This window comes from Manis pentadactyla, chromosome 7 (genome assembly GCF_030020395.1).
Source record: "Manis pentadactyla isolate mManPen7 chromosome 7, mManPen7.hap1, whole genome shotgun sequence".
NCBI classification, from domain to species: Eukaryota; Metazoa; Chordata; class Mammalia; order Pholidota; family Manidae; genus Manis; species Manis pentadactyla.
This window is the reverse complement of record NC_080025.1, coordinates 3683076-3702123: the sequence shown is the minus strand read 5'-3', so window position 1 is coordinate 3702123 and position 19048 is coordinate 3683076. Positions and strand designations below refer to the sequence as shown.

Sequence of the window (19048 nt, the reverse complement as noted above, 5' to 3'; positions counted from 1 at the left end):
CAATGGTGGTTTCTCCAAAACAGGGCTGTGGGAACCTATGGGAGGAAGCCACCCAGCACAGTCCAGGGGACTCAAGAGCAGGTCCACAGCTGGGCCGACATTTTAAATGTCAAGAAACAGGGTTGGGCGGCTTCACAGGGGACAGCATAATATGCTGTTTCTATCCCCATGTGCACAGTGGCATTACTAGCACATGGCAAAAGAAATGTCTCACGGGAGAACCAGAAGACAGGCCGAGAAGCCAGGAGGCAGACAGGGCACCGGGCCCAAGAGGATACACTGGGCACGGAGTGTGACGTGGGAAAATCTGACTCCGTAGACAGAAAGGAATGAGCTGTGTTCTCAGGGACTCTGTTCAATTTCCAGTTATCTGTGAGATGAGCATTTTGCCATTTAAGTCTCTTTGCTTTCTCTGATTTTAAGGGCCCAACCAGCATTTAAAAAAAAAAAAAGATATCAAGTGAAAGAAAGTATTAGAAAATTGGTAACTGTGTACTGAAATCATCTTCTACTTTGTTCCTTCTAGGTGGTTAAGAACACCTAAGTCACAGTGTTTATCTTACTTCTATTAATCAGTGTATGTTACCATTTACAGAGGCACAAACAACAATATGTGTGTGGTTCCCTACAAAGTCATGATTGGCTCAGGAAATACAACATAAAAAAGTTTCAAACCCTGGCTCAGTTCAGACACGAGGCAACAAAGTGAGACACAACGAATGTACCAGTGAGAAATTCCAGGAACTAGTCCTAAAAATGCACGTGGGATTTGAGTTCAAATGTAATCCACATTAAAATTCCTCTTTAGGAAATTTATGTTCTCTGAATTTATCCTTTTCTAAATGTCATAAAAATAAAGCCATAAAGCATCCACAGTATAATTTTGGTAAGTGAATTCACAAATGTAATGGATGTAGGTATGCTGGGAATTAATATTGAACAGAGAGAACAGAAAACACTGATTTGACTGTAATGAAATCATCAAATTAGAAACACAGGAAAAACTTTCTGATTTAGTTCTTTTATTAACCAAACTTACCTTTTCCTAGAGTGCTCAAAATTGGGAAAATGTACTCTGCAAGATCATAGTCAAGGTTGTAAGTGAACTTAAAAATAGAAGGTTAACCCAACATATTTCCCATAATATATGTGATAGAATAAAAAGTAACTGAGAAGGTAAATAAAGCAAGGAATGGGATTTTGTGAATACAGAAGATCAGTCCCATGTTTACAGTCCTTAAAAGGAGGGCTGAGCGATTTCAGCACTCACTGCAAATGAATATGTTTGACATTTAAAAATTTTCATTTATAAAACTTGAGTTTTGTTGATAAATTTAAATAGGAACTGTTTTCTTGACTTATTATTAGATTAAGAGCTACTGATGAGATGACTTTGCGTAATGTGGGACAGACTACGCAGTTAATTCCATGCCAGGACAAATATAAATGGTCTTCTCAGTTTATATACATTTCATCATTCTACTTGAACAACGTGAGGCGGTGTAGCTCCAGCGAACCCAAGCCAGAAAAGGACACTAATATTAAATGCACGTCAAGAATAGCATCATTTACAAGGAAGAAAACAAAGTCAGCTTACGGTTAAACACAGTAAAATAAGCACCCATTCATCCTCACCATGTCCCAGCACGCAACGAAAATGATGGCATGAAAAAGAATGGGAAAGGGTCCGCAGCAGATCAAACATGTTGGAATTTGGAAGTTGCAAAGCAGATGGAGCGGGGGAAATGGACTTACAAGGGCAAAGAAAGCTTGTAAGTGTCTGGAGAAGGAAGCCAACGGAGAGCACTTGATTCCCTGCAGATTCCCAGGAGGGCAGAGAAGCTGGTGGCACGAGGTATGTCTGAAAATGAGTGTGGAACAGGGTAGAAAGGAGCCATCTTCACCCCCCAGCCTGCCCTCCTCTGGAACAAGGTGGAAGGAAAATCAGACGGCTTTCCTGAGAGCAGTAAGAAGCACGAGGGAAACCCCCCGCACAGAAGGCAGGCCGGGACAGGGCCATTCTTTCCCGGGGGACCTTGACCATCCTGGGAAACAAGACACACAGACACCGACACCTGGGCGTCCCTCATCAGCACCTCCATTCCCATAGGACTATCTAGCCGCCACTCAGGCAGGCAGAGTCTCAAATGGCTTTTCACTGCCTCATTATTAAACATGACTTTGCACCCACTTGATAAAAGCCGTGAGCATGAAAACACCAACAAAACCAAACGAACAGGACTCCTGAGTCCAGGGTAACAGTTGCTCTGTAGACCCAGAGCACACGGGTCTCCAGGGGAGGACACTGGGATTCACCGGGGTGTCTCCAGGAAAAATGAATGGGGCTGAAAGATCATTTGACGTGTAGACAGACTTGACAGAAGAATTACAGTGCTTTTAGAAAATTTTGCAGTGAATTAGTGATAGGTTCACTATAGTGAAAATATTCACTATATTTTTACAGAAAAATATAAGCAATCAAAATAATTGTCAGTGATCAGCTTAGGAAAACCAACCAAAAATTACCAGAAATGAATCACTATGTGGCTTGGCTCAAACAGTATTCACATACTCATTCATGTATATGTGTGTGAATATGTGTGTGCATGTTAGTACACACACATAAAATGCTCAACAAAAATTATAACCATATTCAGTAGATTGGGGAGGGGAAGTGTAATGTAGTACTAGAGACAGCTATATAGTCACATTTGAATCTTCCATAAAAGGAGGTCTATGGATAATGTCTAAAAGTGAAAGAATTTAAAAATGGCAGGAAAAGTATTTTATTTAGAATTTCGTAGGTAAAATATCAGAAGGTTATTTTAGCAGTGAGAATCCAGGCTAGGAAACTATGGAGCAGGCAGTGCCATTTTTATTATGGCTTCTTAAGTTATACTTGACTTTTAAAAAACATTTTATTTTGGATGATTTTAGACTTACACAGAGGTTGCCAAAATAGTACAGAGTTCTCATTTACCCATCGCCTAGATTCCGCTGTTGTGTGAGCCCCCAACTTTGCTCTTCTTTTTCAAAAGTGCTCTGCAACCAGAACCGGCTTGTTGTTATCTACAAAAAGATCTTGTTGGGCTTGTAATCGGAACTGAGTTGAATCCACAGATCAAAATGGGAAGAACTGAGAAGGAGAAAAAGAGAGACAGACAGACAAATACCATATGATTTCACTTATATGTGGAATCTAAAAAGCAGAACAAAAGAACAACAACAAAAAAATCAAGCCAGAAATAGACTTACAGATACAGAGAACAATCTGGTAGATGCCAGAAGGGAGTGTATTGGAAGAAAGAGCAAAATAGGGGGAGTAAAACAGTACAAACTTTCAATTCTAAAATAATTAAGACAGAGATACAATGTACTGCATAGGGTATATAATTAATACTACATAAGAGCTTTGTATAGTGACACATGGTAGCTGGTGTCATGGTGATCAGCGGCGATCACTTCATAAAGCATATAAATGTTGAATCACTATGTTGTGCACCTGAAACTAATACAATGTCAACTACTCTTGAACTGAAAAAAGGGTAGGGGGGACAGCTTAAAAATACTAAATTTCACAATTCACGAACCTAGTATTTCTCTTTTTTAAGGTCTTCTTTGATTTCTTTCATAAGCATTTTATAGTTTTCAGCATGCAGATCCTGCAAATATTTTGCCAGATTTAAACTTAAATGTTTCAATTTCTGAGGAAGCTAAATGGCATTTAAAAAAATTAAGAATTCCAGTGGCTCATTAACAGAAATACAACTGAATTTTTTATATCAACTTTGTGTTCTATAACCGTACTGACCACAACTAACTAGTTGTGGGAGCTCTTTGTAGATCTGTTGATGTTCTCTATGTAGACAATCACGTCTTCTATGAATACAGCTTTCTTTCTTTCTTTCCCAACCTATATGCATTTTTTGTTGTCTTTCCTTATTGCACAGGCTAGGACTTCCAATATGACGCAGAAGTGGAATAGCGGGAACATTAAAATTGCTTGTGAAGCAGACCAATTTTTGTGAGTCAGAGTAATTTTGATTTACTAAAGTAACCAGATAGCACAAACCCAAACTGTGTGTGTGTACAAGTAAATGTGTCTGTGAAAAGTACCAGGTTTTAGCTACTTCAAACTCCTATTCCCCAAAGAATACTTAGAAAATTCTACATGATCAAAAGTACCAAAGCTCAAGAATGCAACTTTCCAAACCAGAACCAAATTAATTTTTAACATTCACTTTAAGTTCTTAATATTTTCTTAATTGCCTAAGAAATTGCTTTCAGCTGCCTAAGAAAAAATGCATTCACAAAGCATTTAGTAGGAAAAAATGCTATAAAAGTTCCCCTTAATTCCTGACTTCTCAAAAAAATTTTTTAAAGAGAGGGACAATACCAAATTATTTCAATGTATGAGTGATGAGAGAAGGTTAGAATGAGGGAAAAAGTGACATGTAAGAGGGATCTTAGGTTGAGCTTGAGAAAATTTAATGACCTCATATGATAAGGATTCACTGCCAGTATGAAAATGACAGCTTTAATATGAAGCTGACTTAATTAATTCACTTGGGAGCATTTCTGATTGTGTTGAAAATATTAATGTTCACAATTTTTTGTTGTAACTGTAATATTAAGCATATTCCATATTTCTAAATAGCCAGCCTAATTACTCATTGTTTCTGGACCCGTCTCAGAGCGTACTACCTACCACATAGAATTGCTGAATCTGACGGCAGCTGTGATGGTTAGAACACTTGCCAGAACAAAGCAGCGAAGGAAGAAGGGGCTGCCTGAAGGGAAATGTTGGTAATATTCTTTGCATACAACAAACTTCATATTGTACCAAACACCAGCTGCTTTAAGTCAAATCTGACAGTTACAAACTTGTGCCACAGATTTAACTCATGGGAATTTAGTTAATTTCAAATGGTTCAAAAGTATACTTTATTCCCTACTTTAGTCATTGAAAATAGATGGGGTTGTCTTCATCATGCCTTGCCCCACCCATCCTTCCCCTTGGCAATCGTGGTAAAAAATGTGGTTGTAAAAGTTTACAGAAGTATAGAAACCTATATCTAGCATTTGCTAACTCTTCTTTCCTATGTAAGAGTAATAAAAGTGGTAATTACTAATTTCTTGCTACCTTAAGCTAACAACAAAATAATACAAATTGAATTACAAATCTTTTCCTCATCAGAATTTACAGATTCTTTGTTTCAGTTACAAGGGTAACTGATTTTCTCAACACCTTAGGAGAATCCACTGCTCTGTACATTGTTTTGACTTTTGCCAGAGGGAGAATAATATTTGTGTTTCTTCCACAGCTAGACAACATAGTGTCTATACACAGCTAGACAGATTAAGAGCATAGAATCCAGACAACTAGATTAACCAATATCTAGCTCTTCACAGCTTTGTGACAACAGGCAGGCTCGTTAACCTTTCTGTCACACAAAAATATTATATGTCATTATAAATTATAAAAGTATACATAATGTTAATTAAATAGTTGTAGCAATGAAGTTATTTTGAGGTTAAACATCAGGAGGAAAAACTGGGTCTATCAATGGTATAATTTTTAATAACAGAATAATAGGGTGCTTATGTCCTGAACATTTGGAGCCAGAAAACAGAGGAGGTCTAGTATTCTGAAAAGACCAACTTGAACTGGCAAAATTTCAAGGCAATACTATTTGTTCCAAAATAAGCCATTCTGCTGTATTTCCAACACATCTCAGAACATCAAGAAGTACTTTCTATAATTCCATAAAGTTATTTTAAAAATACAAACCTACTCAGTAGATGAAATGCCTGCCTCAATGAGGCAATTTTCCATATATGATTTTTCAAGTGGAGGTGAAATAAAATGGAGGTGACACTCCCAGAATTACACCAACCAACATTTTAAGGAACACTTTCAGGGAACATTAGAAGGCACAGTGGCATCTGGCACATCCCCAGTGTTGTGCAACCACCCCCTTGTCCTAGTTTCAAAACTCCTTTTTCGTCTCAGGAATACACCCCATGCCACTAAGTTAATCCCCCCTCGCCCTCCTGCCCTCCATGCCCCGTGACTACTAGTCAGCTCTCTGTCTCTGTGGGTTTACCTGCTGCAGAGACACCGTGACCTTCTGTGTCTGGCTTCCTCCACTTGGCACAATGTTGTCAATGTTCACTCAAGTTATGATTTGAATGAAGGCTGGTACAGATGTCAAAAAGTGCTTGTTTAATAATGATCGCAATTAACATTTCTTGAGTGGGTGTTGAGCACTATATTTAGATGATCTTTCAAACTTTTAACAGGTAGGGAAACTGAGGCTTAGAGAGTTTCCTTACTTGTCTGTCATACACCTAGTGAGGAAGTGACATGATTACCATTAAAATCCACCCTCTGATCCATGACTCTCTTAAAAACATAATGTGGTGTCCAGTCACAGAATGGATACATCAAAGTTTTAAGCAGCAGAAGATAAAAATATTTTCTAGGTTATCACCAGAAGGAATATGGGCTGTGAATGGAGGAAAAGCTGAATTTAAATTCAAACTCACCATTTTTGAGCACTGAAACTATGAGCAATTTAATTAACTAAAACCATTTAAGTCTCAGTATCCACAAAGAATGACTGCCCTGACGGGCTGGGAGAGAATGTCAATCTCCAGACAAGGCAGCCCCATCCTCACATTCTCCGTGCGACTGACCATCTGGAAGCAGCACCACCTCCACCCCCAAAGAAGGCCACCTGGTCTCCAGCACCTTTAGTCGGTGGGGTCCCAGGGCCAGCAACCTGCACACTGCCTCTGGCAGCAAAAGCCACAGCTTGGGACCCAGACCTATGGAATCAGAATTGCGTCTCAATCAGTCTGTGCTCCCCCCGCCCCATTCCGATGTACTTCAGGCCTAAAAAGCTCCGCTCTCGCTGCCTCGGAAAAAGTGGCAGGAAACCAAACCTTCGTACAACCTATTTAACCAAAACAGAGAAGACTAAAAATAAGAAGTTAAGAACTCTTTCCCCTTTTTAAGAGATATTAACAGAGACTAAATACCAGATAGCAAGAGGGAAAAGAAGCGGCAGGCTTATTCACGTCTGCATATTCTTACAAAAAAGTTTAGCTGTATTGTATAGAGGCATTAGTTAGATTTACGATGCTTGCATTTTACTCAATCTTCTCCAGCCTGAAAAAATGAAAATGGGTTATTTTTGGATTTTAGAGCTTAGCTGCCACTATTAGCTGCTTTTTACATATTGCTAAGCAAAGATCAGGGTGACCCAGCATTTTGCCAGCGTGCTTCCATGTGGAATCCAAACATCTTTATAAATAACACAAGCTCGTACTTTTCTTATCAGAATGAAAACAAAGAAATAAATATAACACATTCCAATGTAACTAAAATAAATAGCAGAAACATCACTTTGCTGTATGAAAACAAAGTAGATATTATTATTACCATCACAGACAATAAACCAAATATTATGGCTACTAAGAGCAACCACTCTTTCTTACCTTTTTTTCTGTGAATTTGAATTATAAAGATTTTTTCCTTAAGTGAACATCAGGTCATCTTATTTTCATCAATTTTAACAAGAAATACATGAACTACACATATATTTTTATAATTTATAATGACATGTCATGTTTTGATATGACATTTTTAGCTTATTGGAGGCAAGAAGAAACTCTGAGATTGGTTAAAAGAAACAACAAGTATGGTCAGTCATCCACCTACTCACTTATTCATTCAACAAGTGCTGTGCTCCATGTTCTGTGCTGGGTCTTGGGCCATGTAAAGAATGACAGGAACAGTCTCCCCACCAAGCGCTTGTAATTGCTAAATAACCAGTATCTGTTAAAGAGATTCTGGCTGCATGTTTCAAATGCTATTTTGCCCTAGTCCCTTGCTATCTCGAAGTTTTACTACCAAAAGTTACTTAAATTGCTTAAAAGTAAAAACATTGTTTAAAATTTAACAACTGAAGTTAATGTCCTACTCTAATAAAGTGCACATGGAATAGGAGAGATACTTAAAGGTCGAAGGGTACAAACTTGTGGTTATAAAATAAATAAGCCATGAGGATGTAACGCACAGCATGGTGACTATAATAATGCTGTATTGCATATTTGAAAGTTGCTAAGAGAGTAGATCTTAAAAGTTGTCACCCCAAGGGAAAGAAAAACTAAATATGGTGATGGATGTTAACTAGACATGCCATGGTGACCATTTCACAATATATACAAATACTGAATCATTACGCTATATACCTGAAACTAATATAATGTTCTATGTTAACTATACCTCAAAAAACAAAAACAAAAAACCTGTGAGGAACACCAAGTATTTGTATAGTCCTCTTTCTTGTTTGTTGTTATCCAACAAAGCCAAAATCAGGAAGAATTACATGAAGCAAAACCTGGGAAGAAGTATTGCTCTCCTCACTAAAGGACACTCTGTGGTGACGTGTGATCTGGAGAAGTGGGTAGCCCGCCGAGGAAGGCAGCAAGGCCCATGTGACGGACAAGAGCACATGATTCGGCTCCGGCTTCGCGAGAGCCAACGGCTGGCGATCGTGCCACCGCCTGTACGTAAGGCCAAAGTCTGTAAGTCTGAGAACGACTAATGTCTGGTAAGTCATGAGGTTATACAGAACTTTAACATTCAAGGAGAGGAACTTCCTTTTGGAAGAAGAAATCTGATTCAAAAGAACTATGAGATCGATCTCTCATGACCAAAGGCAAGCTGTTACGCCAGCTGACAACATCGCTCTTAGTTACACAGTTCTATTTCTCTGATAAAGAAAAGTCTAGAGACTTTCTGTAGAGAACCTTCCAAGGCAATGAATTTGAGAAGAAATGCACTGCGTGACGCACACGTAAAAATATCATGTAGCAGAATGTACGATGTTGTCAATTATGGTCTTGAAAAAGGTACAACAGTTTACAAAAATCTAGTATTTTTTACATAAACCATAATATCTAATATTACCCCTAAAGCCTAACTCACAGGGGTACTTTGCAGACACTATTTGGGTCCAAGTATGATATTCTTCAGCAATCTATTTTAACTCAGTAATAGTGCTTAGAAACCTAAAGGAATGGATACTTAACAGTGTCCCCAACGTCACTGATAGATATCCAAATACCTAAATGATGGAAAACTGAAGACAATTTTCAGAAAGCTCCAGAGAATCAAATCATGGCTGAATTTTCCAATGAGACCCTGAAGTTAAGATGCCCTATGCTATTACTTAAAGGAAGAACTGCTCTGTTGGAAAATCAGAAACTCAACAGAAAGTTGCAAAGGTTAGCTAACAAAGATGTACATTTAGGTACAGCTCAGGTTTGTTCTAAAAACAGGCTTTGAGTATGTGGTACAATTAAGCATGGATGAAGCCGAGGTCCTAGAGTTTCCAATCACAAGGCGAGGAAGACTAATTCGAAATAAAAAAAAATTTAAGAACTGGCATTACTACTCAGTTACCCCAAGTTAAACAAATCAAACCAAACCAGTGTGGTCCCTGAAGGTCATAACTTTGAATAGGATGTTCAGCAACCAGTACCGAAGCTAAATCACTCAATTTTCTGAATTGCAGCCTTATCCAATTAAACTGTTTGCCAAATAGAGCAACTTCAGTTTTAATATACATAAATAATCTCCTTTCTTTCCTGCTAAGCCAATAGACTCAGGTGCTTTGTCAAACACTGGGAATACCATCTTTCAGTGGGCCCATTACAGGTGTGGGTCCTATTTCAGTTGCCCCATCTAGCTACCAAGGCCCGGTTCTCTGACCCAGTCCCAGCAAGGGGCTGGAGATAGTCCTCAGCACCCAGTTTCCACTCCTCTACTTAGTGAACAGTAAGTCTGAATGAACCTCCTCATCCCTGCACCTGCTCTTGGCAAGGTTTCTGACAACACCCATCCAGGCGAAGCCAGTGGCTGATGCTCTTTCTCCACCCATCCTACCCACCATCCTATCCACCTTTCAGCAGCATCAGCCGAGTCAGACACACCCTCCTTCCTGAGATGGTCCTTCACTCTGAGCATCACGTTCTCCAGGAGCCCCACCCAATCACTATCCAACCCTTGCTGCTTTCCCTTGCTTCCCAATTTTTAATCATTGGCTCAGCACAGGGCTCAGTCCCACACTCACTCCTCCCCACTGTACACACACTCCCTGGGTACCATGGCTTTAAACACCGTCTATGCACCAGTGGCTCCCAAATGAGTATGTATATGATCTTCACCTGAAGGCTTGAAGACCCTGAGATACATATAGGTGATTTCTCTACTAGGAATCTCATACTCAGTATGTACTGACGTTTTTACTGTACCGCAGACCCGCAAACATTTTCTCCCCCAGGGTTCCCCACCTTAGTATAAATGCCACCACTATCTACCCTCAGTTGCTCAAGGAAAAAATTTAGGAAGGATCCATCTTGACCTCTCTGTTCCCACATACCACATGCTACCAAATCCTTTTAGATCTTCCTGAAAAGTATGCCCATCTCATCTCCCCACCATCTCCCACTACCTGAGCCATGGCTATTACAGTTTCTTACCCAGATGATCATAACTGCCTCCTCCTAGTCACCCTGCCTCTGCTTGTCTCCTGCAATCCGTTCTTCACACAGAAGCCAGACAGGTAAAAACCCACCACTGCCTAGTTAAAAACAAACCGCTCCTGTGGCTTCCCAAAGCCCCGACTGTTACCCGCAGAGCCATGTTCTGGCCCCATGGCCTCTCCAGCCTCAGGGCCACGTGGCAGCCTTAGGATTATGCTTTTCTGTGACGGGTGGATCCAGTAGATTCTATCTAGCACCTTCACAAAACTATACAACACATTATTCATGCAATATAAGAATTCCAAAAATGATGGAACCTCATTCATAATAGTCAAAGGTTTGTTCCAGAGAGCTTCACAGAGTTCTCACTCAAAAAAACAACATCCACCACTTCTTGGACTCCACCACTGCTCGCACCTGGATGGTGATCACAGTCCTGTCCTGCTCACACATCGTTCCTGAAGTTCTCACAAAGGGCAACTCCACAGGGGCCTTGATTTTCTGGTGAGTCACTTTTTCGGAGCTGTTCTTGATCATGAGATAATGGAACGGGGAAAGCGCAGTGCCTCCAATGGGGGGATTTGCGGGATGAACAGGAGGAGGGTGTAGCCAGGGCAAGGATGCAAACAGGACCACCTACTTCCCGTGTCCCCCGGGGTCAAGACAGGAGTGCACCGAGACTCCAAAGAGCAGCTCGCATGGGTTCTGCAGAGGAAGAGCTGGGGTGTTTTTCAGTAACTACCTCAAACTCAAGGAGCAAAGACCCTCAGGTTATGTGTCCATGCGCAAGTAGAGCCCATTCTTTTAACACTGGAAGTTTACAGATTAGGTGTACTCTGAGATGACTATGCCTTGATCAAGACTGTTTCCAAGCTCACCATACAAGCCAGCCAGACAAGGTACTTCATCCGGTGTCGCCACCACTAAACAGAAACAGGGTCCTTCTCACTTGCAGAGTGTTTGGTAAGGATCCAGTGAGGCAGTGGGTGAGGGAGCGCTTGGTGAGGTGCAAGGACTTCGTCGGGGCGTCAGCTGTGACAGAGCAGGAAGGACTCTGGAATCAAGCTGGAGAGCGCCTGGCGCACGGCCAGTAAGCTTGCTAGAGACGACCTCACAGCTCAGGGGTCCTGGTCACAGACGCAGCCACCAAGGACAGGCCGCCTAAAAATGGTTCTTAGAAGGTGTTCAGAGGTTGGTCCATCAATTTGGGGTTTAAAAAAAAGAACGGCTTTCAAGATGATGATTCTTGAATGGCCTTGGGAAGGCAGCGCGATGTGCCGGAACACCGGCGGGGAACCTCGACTCCAGGGCTGGTTCTGCTGCTGGCGGCAGCTTTAGGGCAGTGGCAGCGTTCTCCGCTGTAGAGGCGACGCACAGACTGCGTGAACAATGGGCTTCGTTCTAGTTCTAAATGTTATTTTATGCTCAAGCCAATAAAATCAGACCCACCACTTACTGAATTCAGTGTGAGGAGGCCAAAACGGAATCACATTATTTCAAGAAAATTGACTCATCATGATACCATTTTTTGATTTATGAAACACTTGATTATAAAGTGGTGTTTTGTTAATAGTTAAGCACCTTGAAATCTGGCTTAGAAGTGAGTTAGGTTCTGAACTCTATATTTGCATTTACAACTGATTTAGTTTTAAAACACCATATCAAGCCTTATCCATAAGCTTTTCAGAATCAACATTTTTAAACCTGAATGCAGCTGAGTCACTCCTTCCTACTACACCATGGCCTTGCGGGGACAGGGGACAGAGCAGGACGCAATGGGGGCTTCAGGGGAGAAGCCCAGGTCACGGGGCACACCACTACCTTTCAAGGGACACCGAGTGGTGCAAAGGCAGGTGAGACTGTGGACACGTCAGGGAGAAGGCAGGAAACAAGTGGGTCAGAGTTAAAAGCCAGACTATCTCGGAATTCAAAGGGCCCCATGCGTGAACACAATGGAACAAAAATGCTTTGGTCTAAAGCTTTGGCCAAATCAATTTCTTTATTTTTCTGTTGTGTTCCTTCCTGTCTCCCACAAATAGGAAATAGAGCACCTCCTGACGCGGTTTTCTATTTCTATGTATCTGCCAGACGGTTCGGTCATGAAGCAGGAAAAACACCAGCTATTCTCTTTGCTGAAAACAGCAGAGCTGACAGTGGAGGTGGGGCTGCTGTAAACACGGAGGAACTGCCAACACGGTTTAAAAAAAACACTAAATAGAAATTCAAATTGGATTTTGTTTTAAAATCACCATCATTTTTTTGGATATGACTAACGGGGCCACATACAAGCATCTAATTTTGAAGAACGGCTAGAACTCTCCTTTACAAGAAATTTCCAGAGAATACCACACAAACCCTGAAATAAAAACATTCTCAGTCATGTTTTTCTTGGAGGCAAGTGTGTGCTGCTAGCCAAAAGGAATATTTTCAGAATCCCCCAAATTGCATTGGGGACGAGGAAAAAGGAGGAGGACCACAGAGAGCGAGAGTCATTCCTTTCACACACAGACCCTGTCACCCTGAAAGTATATAGTAAGGACACTTTGAATCTTGACCCTAAAAGAAACTGCAACCTGGGAGGCTCATTTCTAAAGTCACTTACAGGTCACAGATGAATGTTACATTGTGTGCGGGGACGGGGAAGTCATGTGAAGTGGCTTCACGAACGGCAGTGGGAACAAGTCTCTCGGTTCATCACATTTGTCCTGTGGAATTTCTTTAGAAATTACAGAAGGGAGGCCGTACAAGACAAGCAGTCATCTTTGTCTTACTTAAGACTGAGATAAACAGAGAAAGATTCAGCTCATTTCTAAACTCTTTTTTCCTTCAGAGTGCAAGTCAGTGATTGACATCAATGGGCATGGTCACCAGCCAGAGGGAGCATCTGACAGTCAACACGATCGCATCACAAATACGCGGGCACACGTTTTACTTTGAGCCACAGCACATCCCACCTTTTTCATTTCCTGGGAGCTGGTATTTTCTCAAACAGTGACGTGTTTGGGCATCACTGGAAGGGCACCATCTGCAGCTGTTTTCGCAGAAAGATCCAAGTCCCGAACTGTGACTCTACAATCTGTGTGCTCATTTAAGGCAACTGTGCTTGATGATTTTGGAGGAGGTTAAAGTGCATGACAGTCGGTACCGGGGGCTTTGAGAGAAGCAGTGTTTCCAGTAACACCAAACACCTGTGCTGAGGAAGGAGGGCACTTCCTACCTAGGGCCCTTAAGGAACCCATGCAGGCCCACTTCCTGCTGTCCCCCTGGGCCACACTCCGTTTCCAGCCCATCTCACACTCCCCTTCCTCACTGAGGGGCCCAAGCTTCCCGGCTCTGCTGGTGACACCCTCTGGGTGCCAGATTCCCCAGCACTGGGGCGAATGGACTGGCCCATGGCAAGGTTGCACCTGGCCCAGAGCACAAGTATTTCACTTTTAACTTTAGGGTGAATGCATTCTTTCTGGACTTAATACTATGGTGACAGTAGGTAGCAAACTGATTTTACAGCCCTTTGGAGTGAGTTAACAAGCTGTCATTTCTGCTGCAGGACTAACATTTACTACGTCCTTGCTTTCTGCTGGTCACTGTTACGAGCCCCGTGCATGCTCAGCTCTTAGCCTTTACACAGTCCCGTGAAGGACCTACTGTGAATGAAGCTGCATTTCACAAATAAGGAACCGCAGCTCAGGGAGGCGGAGCCCCTTACCTAAGGCTGCCTGCTAGAACATTCCCCACACCGGAGCAGTTCAACCAAGTCTGCTCCCACCCAATGTGGGGAGGAGGTTAACTTTCAGCCTGTGAAATCCCAAATCTGGGACCAGCCACATAGCATGGCATTTAACTATCCTGCACTGAATTTTTTTTTTCATGTTATCATCCTACTAACTGTGAATACATCAGAGACCTGGATCTTATGTTTTGTGGGTCTTCTTCTATTTCAAAATAATTTTAATGTAAGTGCACTGCCAATTGGGACATTATAAATAATGATAATGGAAATATGTGGGGAACCTCTAAACAGAGCACACAATTATATATGTGTACGGATGTGTGTTTTCAGTGTTGTCATTTAAAGAGCAATTAGCTTTTCATTCTGTTCTTCCTCTAATACTTGTCGGTTTGTCTTCCTAGTAGAAGGTATTGGACATACGAGGTAAAAGATAAATAAAATACATGAACCTGCAGAGTCATATCTGATAGAACTTGTGGCTTACTGAGTGGCTTAGTAAGGGAAAAATAATATTAAAGTTGAGTCTGCTGTTTCATCACTACCTAAAATCCCTGTACTTGTATAGGAGACGTGTTATTTAAAGATATGACTTGAATGCCTTCACACCCCATCCTGCTAGCACGGAGCCCTGAGGAAGGCCGGCAGGCCCCAGCGCCCGGCGGCTCTCCCAGGCCGGCCCCGCTCTCGTCTCGGCGGCCCACAGGCTGGCCTTCCCTGCTGGTCAGCCCAGCTCCCCGCCCACCCCCAGTGAGCGCCGCATTGGAATGGTTGGGGACCCAAGGCAATCCATTCTATTCTTCTTATAAGCTCCTCCTCTTTAATTTTTTTCTTAATGTTCTGTTTCTCAACTGTCTTTCTTCTTGTTTACCACTAACAAAGCCAGTTCTGAAGATCAGCTGCTCTATCGCAGGGGGCTGGCAGGGTTAGCTCCTTCGGCACGCACTGAGGGAGGCTCTGGCCAGGCCTCCCTCCCAGCTGCCGGGGGCTCCTGGAAATCCCGGACGTTCCTTGGCTTGTAGATGCACCTCTCCAAGCTCTGCCTCTTCACATGGCTGTCTTCCCTCTGTGTTTTTATAAGCTTTTAGGAAGCGTATCCCTACATAATTCAGCCTGAGTGAAAGTCATCAGGCTGGGACACAATGAGCTGTGTAATTAATGCACTTTGGAATTAATGCATCTGTAACCATGGTGGGGTAAGCAGGTGCCCCCGAAAACAGTCCCAGCATGAATGTTCCCTTCCATGGTGAACGGAACTTTGCAAATGCAATGAAGTTAAGGACCATGAGATGGGGAGCTCCTGGATCATCCAGATGGGCCCGATTGGAGCCACGAGGTCCTGATCGGTGGGAGGTCGGGTGACAGAGCAGAGGTCAGTGACTTGACTGCTGGAAGGGGCCACCAAGCCAAGACTGGGGGAGGCCTCAGCAGCCAGAAAAGGTAGGAAACAGGCTCTCCCTTAGGCCTCGGGAAGGAATGTGGCCCTGACAACACGCTGACTGGAAGCCACTGAAACTTATTTGGACACCTGACCTTCAAGTCCACAAGGGAATAGATCTGGGTTGTCTTTAAGCCCCCGAATTTGTAGTAATTTGTTACAGCAGCCACAGGAAATTGATACAATACCACGGGCCCTCTAGAAACCATCCAGGGCGACACCACCTTGTGCTTACTTACGAAGAAAAGTGCTTCTGGCCACATTGGATATCTGATGGGTGACATGTGGGTGCCTGGTGCTACCCTCCCTCAGTGCTCAGCTGGGGGAGCCAGAGGGCTCAGAGGCCCCTGTGTCAACCTGGCACGGCCCCTCACACTGGGCTTGTGCACCAGGAGGCTCCTGCTGCTGGCATGCAGCGCACCGTCTCGGCCACACCTGCCCCAGCCCTGGTGTCTCCAGGCTTCGTGATGTCTTAGCGTACCGGAGGAAAGGGAACCCCACCAAAATGTATCCCTCTTACATCATTTTCGATCTTTGCTAAGTCACCTTCTTAGCAGCTTGTATACAGCTGTCCAAGTCAACACCCCAGAGTTACCCCCAAATCATTCCCCTCCCAAGATGCCACCCATCCAAGAGACAGCCATCAAACTCGACCTCTACAACACTGTCTAAATCAGAGTGCATCTTGCCACCCAATTCAAGCTGCTGTTTCATCTGTCTGGAACACTAGGGTACAGTGGTGCCCTGACGTCCCTCCTGCTTCCCCACAGCGAGCTCTGAGAGACACAAGTCAGACTACACTGCTTCCCTGACAGACACCTTCCTATGGCTCATCACTTCCCACTTCCCACGCCTGCTTCACCCCCATTCCTTTAGGATCCAGCTTCCTCGTCTCAGCGTCCACAGCTTTCTCTCCCGTGTCCCCAGTCAGCCTTCTTGCTGGTGCTCACACACACCGTCCGGGCCTCAGGGATCCTGGTCTTGTCGTGTCTGGCTCCTCGAAGCCTGTGTCTGGAGTGCTGCCTTTATGGGAACTCTCTGGGATGCCGACAGCCTGTGCCTGGAGGCCTGAGATCCTGGGGGGCAGGGCCCCACATCTGGCGGGGGTAGAGCGTGGGCCACGCTCCCTGGGGGCCAGCTGCTTTACAGCAGGCAGTCCCCACATGAGAGAGGTCCACCCATGTGCCGGCATGTATTGGCACTGCCCCTTATGACTGAGCAGGCTTCCATCATATGGATGGACTGGTTGTTCACCCCTCACCCTCCAAGGGACGTATGCTGCTTCCAGATTTTGGTGATTATAAGCAACTACACACATTTGTGTGCAGATTTTTATGTGAGCGTAAGTTTTCGTTTCTCTGGGGCCAAACCCAGGGGCAGGGTTGCTGGGAGACCCGGTAAGTGTACATTGAACTTTGAATGGCTGTACCAGTTTCCACGCCCACCAGTGGGGGAGGAGGGGCCAGGTGCTCTGCATTCTTGCTAGAGGTTTACCGATATATTTTATGATTTAGCTGTTCTACTAGCTATGTGGTAGCATCTCCCTGTGAGTTTAAATTGTACTTCTCTAATGTTTAATGATGGTATGTTTTCAGGTGTTGTGTATCATCTGTACACCTTTAAAAAAATGTTCAAAAATTTTTTTTCGTCCATTTTTGTTTGGGATGCTTATTTTCTTATTTTTTTAATTGGAGAGTTCTTTATATATTCTGGGTGTAAGTCCTTTGTCAGATGAGATTTGCAAATATTCTCCTGGTTTCTTTGTAATATTCTTCACAGAATGTTAGTTCTTTAATTTGATGGAGTATAATTTATCAACAGTTCTGTTACACGTAGTGCCTTTGGTGCTGCATCTAAGAACTCTCTGCCTAAAAAAAAGTCTTGAAGATTTGTATCCTGTGTTTGCTTCTAAGAGTTTTACCATTCTATGTTTTAGGCTGATCCATTCTGGGGTCGCCTCTGTGTACAGCGTGAGGCTCAGTCCGGTCTGGCAGGTGGATGTCCAAGTGCTCCAGCAACATCTGTTGAAAAGACTGACTTTTTCACTGAACTGCCTTTGCTCCTGTGTCAAAACCAATGGGCCACATTTGTGTGGGGCTATTTCTAGGCTCCCCTTCTAGAAGCTCCATGACGGTTGTTCCCTCAGACACCACGCTGTCTTCATTACTGAAGCCTTACAGTCAGGTAGTGTTAGTCGTCCAGGTCTGCTCCTCTCTCAAAACTGTTTGGCTAGGCAGCTAGCTCCCGTTTCTCTCCCCATACAGGTTGGAATCAGCTTGCCTATCTTCAAAGAATTCTGAGATTCTCTAACTGGGAATTTGTTAAATCAACAGAATGATTTGGGGAGGAGTGACATTTTAGCTATACTGAGTCTTCCAATCCAGGAACTCAGTAGGTCTCCATTTCTTTAGTACTTTGAATTTTTTATATCAGTGTTTTGTAGTTTTCAGCATATACAGCCTGCACAGAGTTTTATGTTAGAAATACTAACATAAAATTTATACTTAAATGTCTCAATGTTGACTTTGCATTACTATATCCTTGTATCTTGACAATTTGCTGAACTCATTAGTTCTAAGAGTTTTGTGTATTTCTTGCAATTGTTGACACAGTCATGTTGTCTGTGAAGAGGGTCAGTTTCGTTTCCTCCTCTCTAACCGAAATGTCTTCTGTTTCATTTTCTTGCCTTATTGCACTGGCTTGGCAGAGAGGTCCAGGTGCAAAGTCCTGTCTGAGCACTGAAAGTTTACTTAACAACATGTTTCCCATCCTGCCTGTCTCCCACATACCGGTTAATCCCACATGCAGTTATTGTAAACTAAACTTGCATCTGGTTCTATTTCCATGTATGGTGAGTGGGAGAACAATGGCAGTGCACAGAGCAGGAAAAGAGGCACCCAGGGCGTCAGCCCTTACCCACGGCAACGGTCAGAGCCGATCTCGTGTCTGCCTTCCCTGGCCTGCCCAAAGTCCCCCGGGGAATAGCTGGGTACAGAATCAAGTACAGATGCATATCCTCATAAAAGATAGGACATTTTTTCCTCTGAGACATGAGGGAAGGAAGAGCTGACTGATAAGACACAGAGACATGGGAACTAGAGAGAAAGAACACAGGGTGTTCACAGAAGCTAGAGGAGTAAATGGTATTTCATACAAATAAATGTGGATCAGTGCTAACATATAATCAGGTAAGGTGACACCCAATGGCCACCAATGCAAATAGCACTTTGGGAATGTCAACCTTTCCTACTTCATGACTTTAAACACTAATGCCTCAAACCTCTTGAACTAGAGAGATGCGGGGTTAAATCATGACATGGGGATAA

General features: G+C 43.0%; 1 protein-coding gene across 5 annotated transcripts in view; it reads right to left on the bottom strand.

Moving 5' to 3' along the window:
* Window positions 1–19048, bottom strand: part of MCPH1 (microcephalin 1) — a 190415-nt gene that overhangs the window by 109546 nt on the left and 61821 nt on the right. Inside the window, exon 12 of one of the 5 annotated variants that reach the window (XM_057505051.1) lies at window positions 2998–3136. The exons of the other annotated variants lie outside the window; for them this stretch is intronic. Within the exon in view, the coding sequence (XP_057361034.1) occupies window positions 3122–3136 (15 nt within the window). The 3' untranslated portion in view covers window positions 2998–3121. Of the gene's footprint in view, window positions 1–2997; window positions 3137–19048 lie in introns of those variants that run through there. 5 annotated transcript variants of the gene reach the window in all.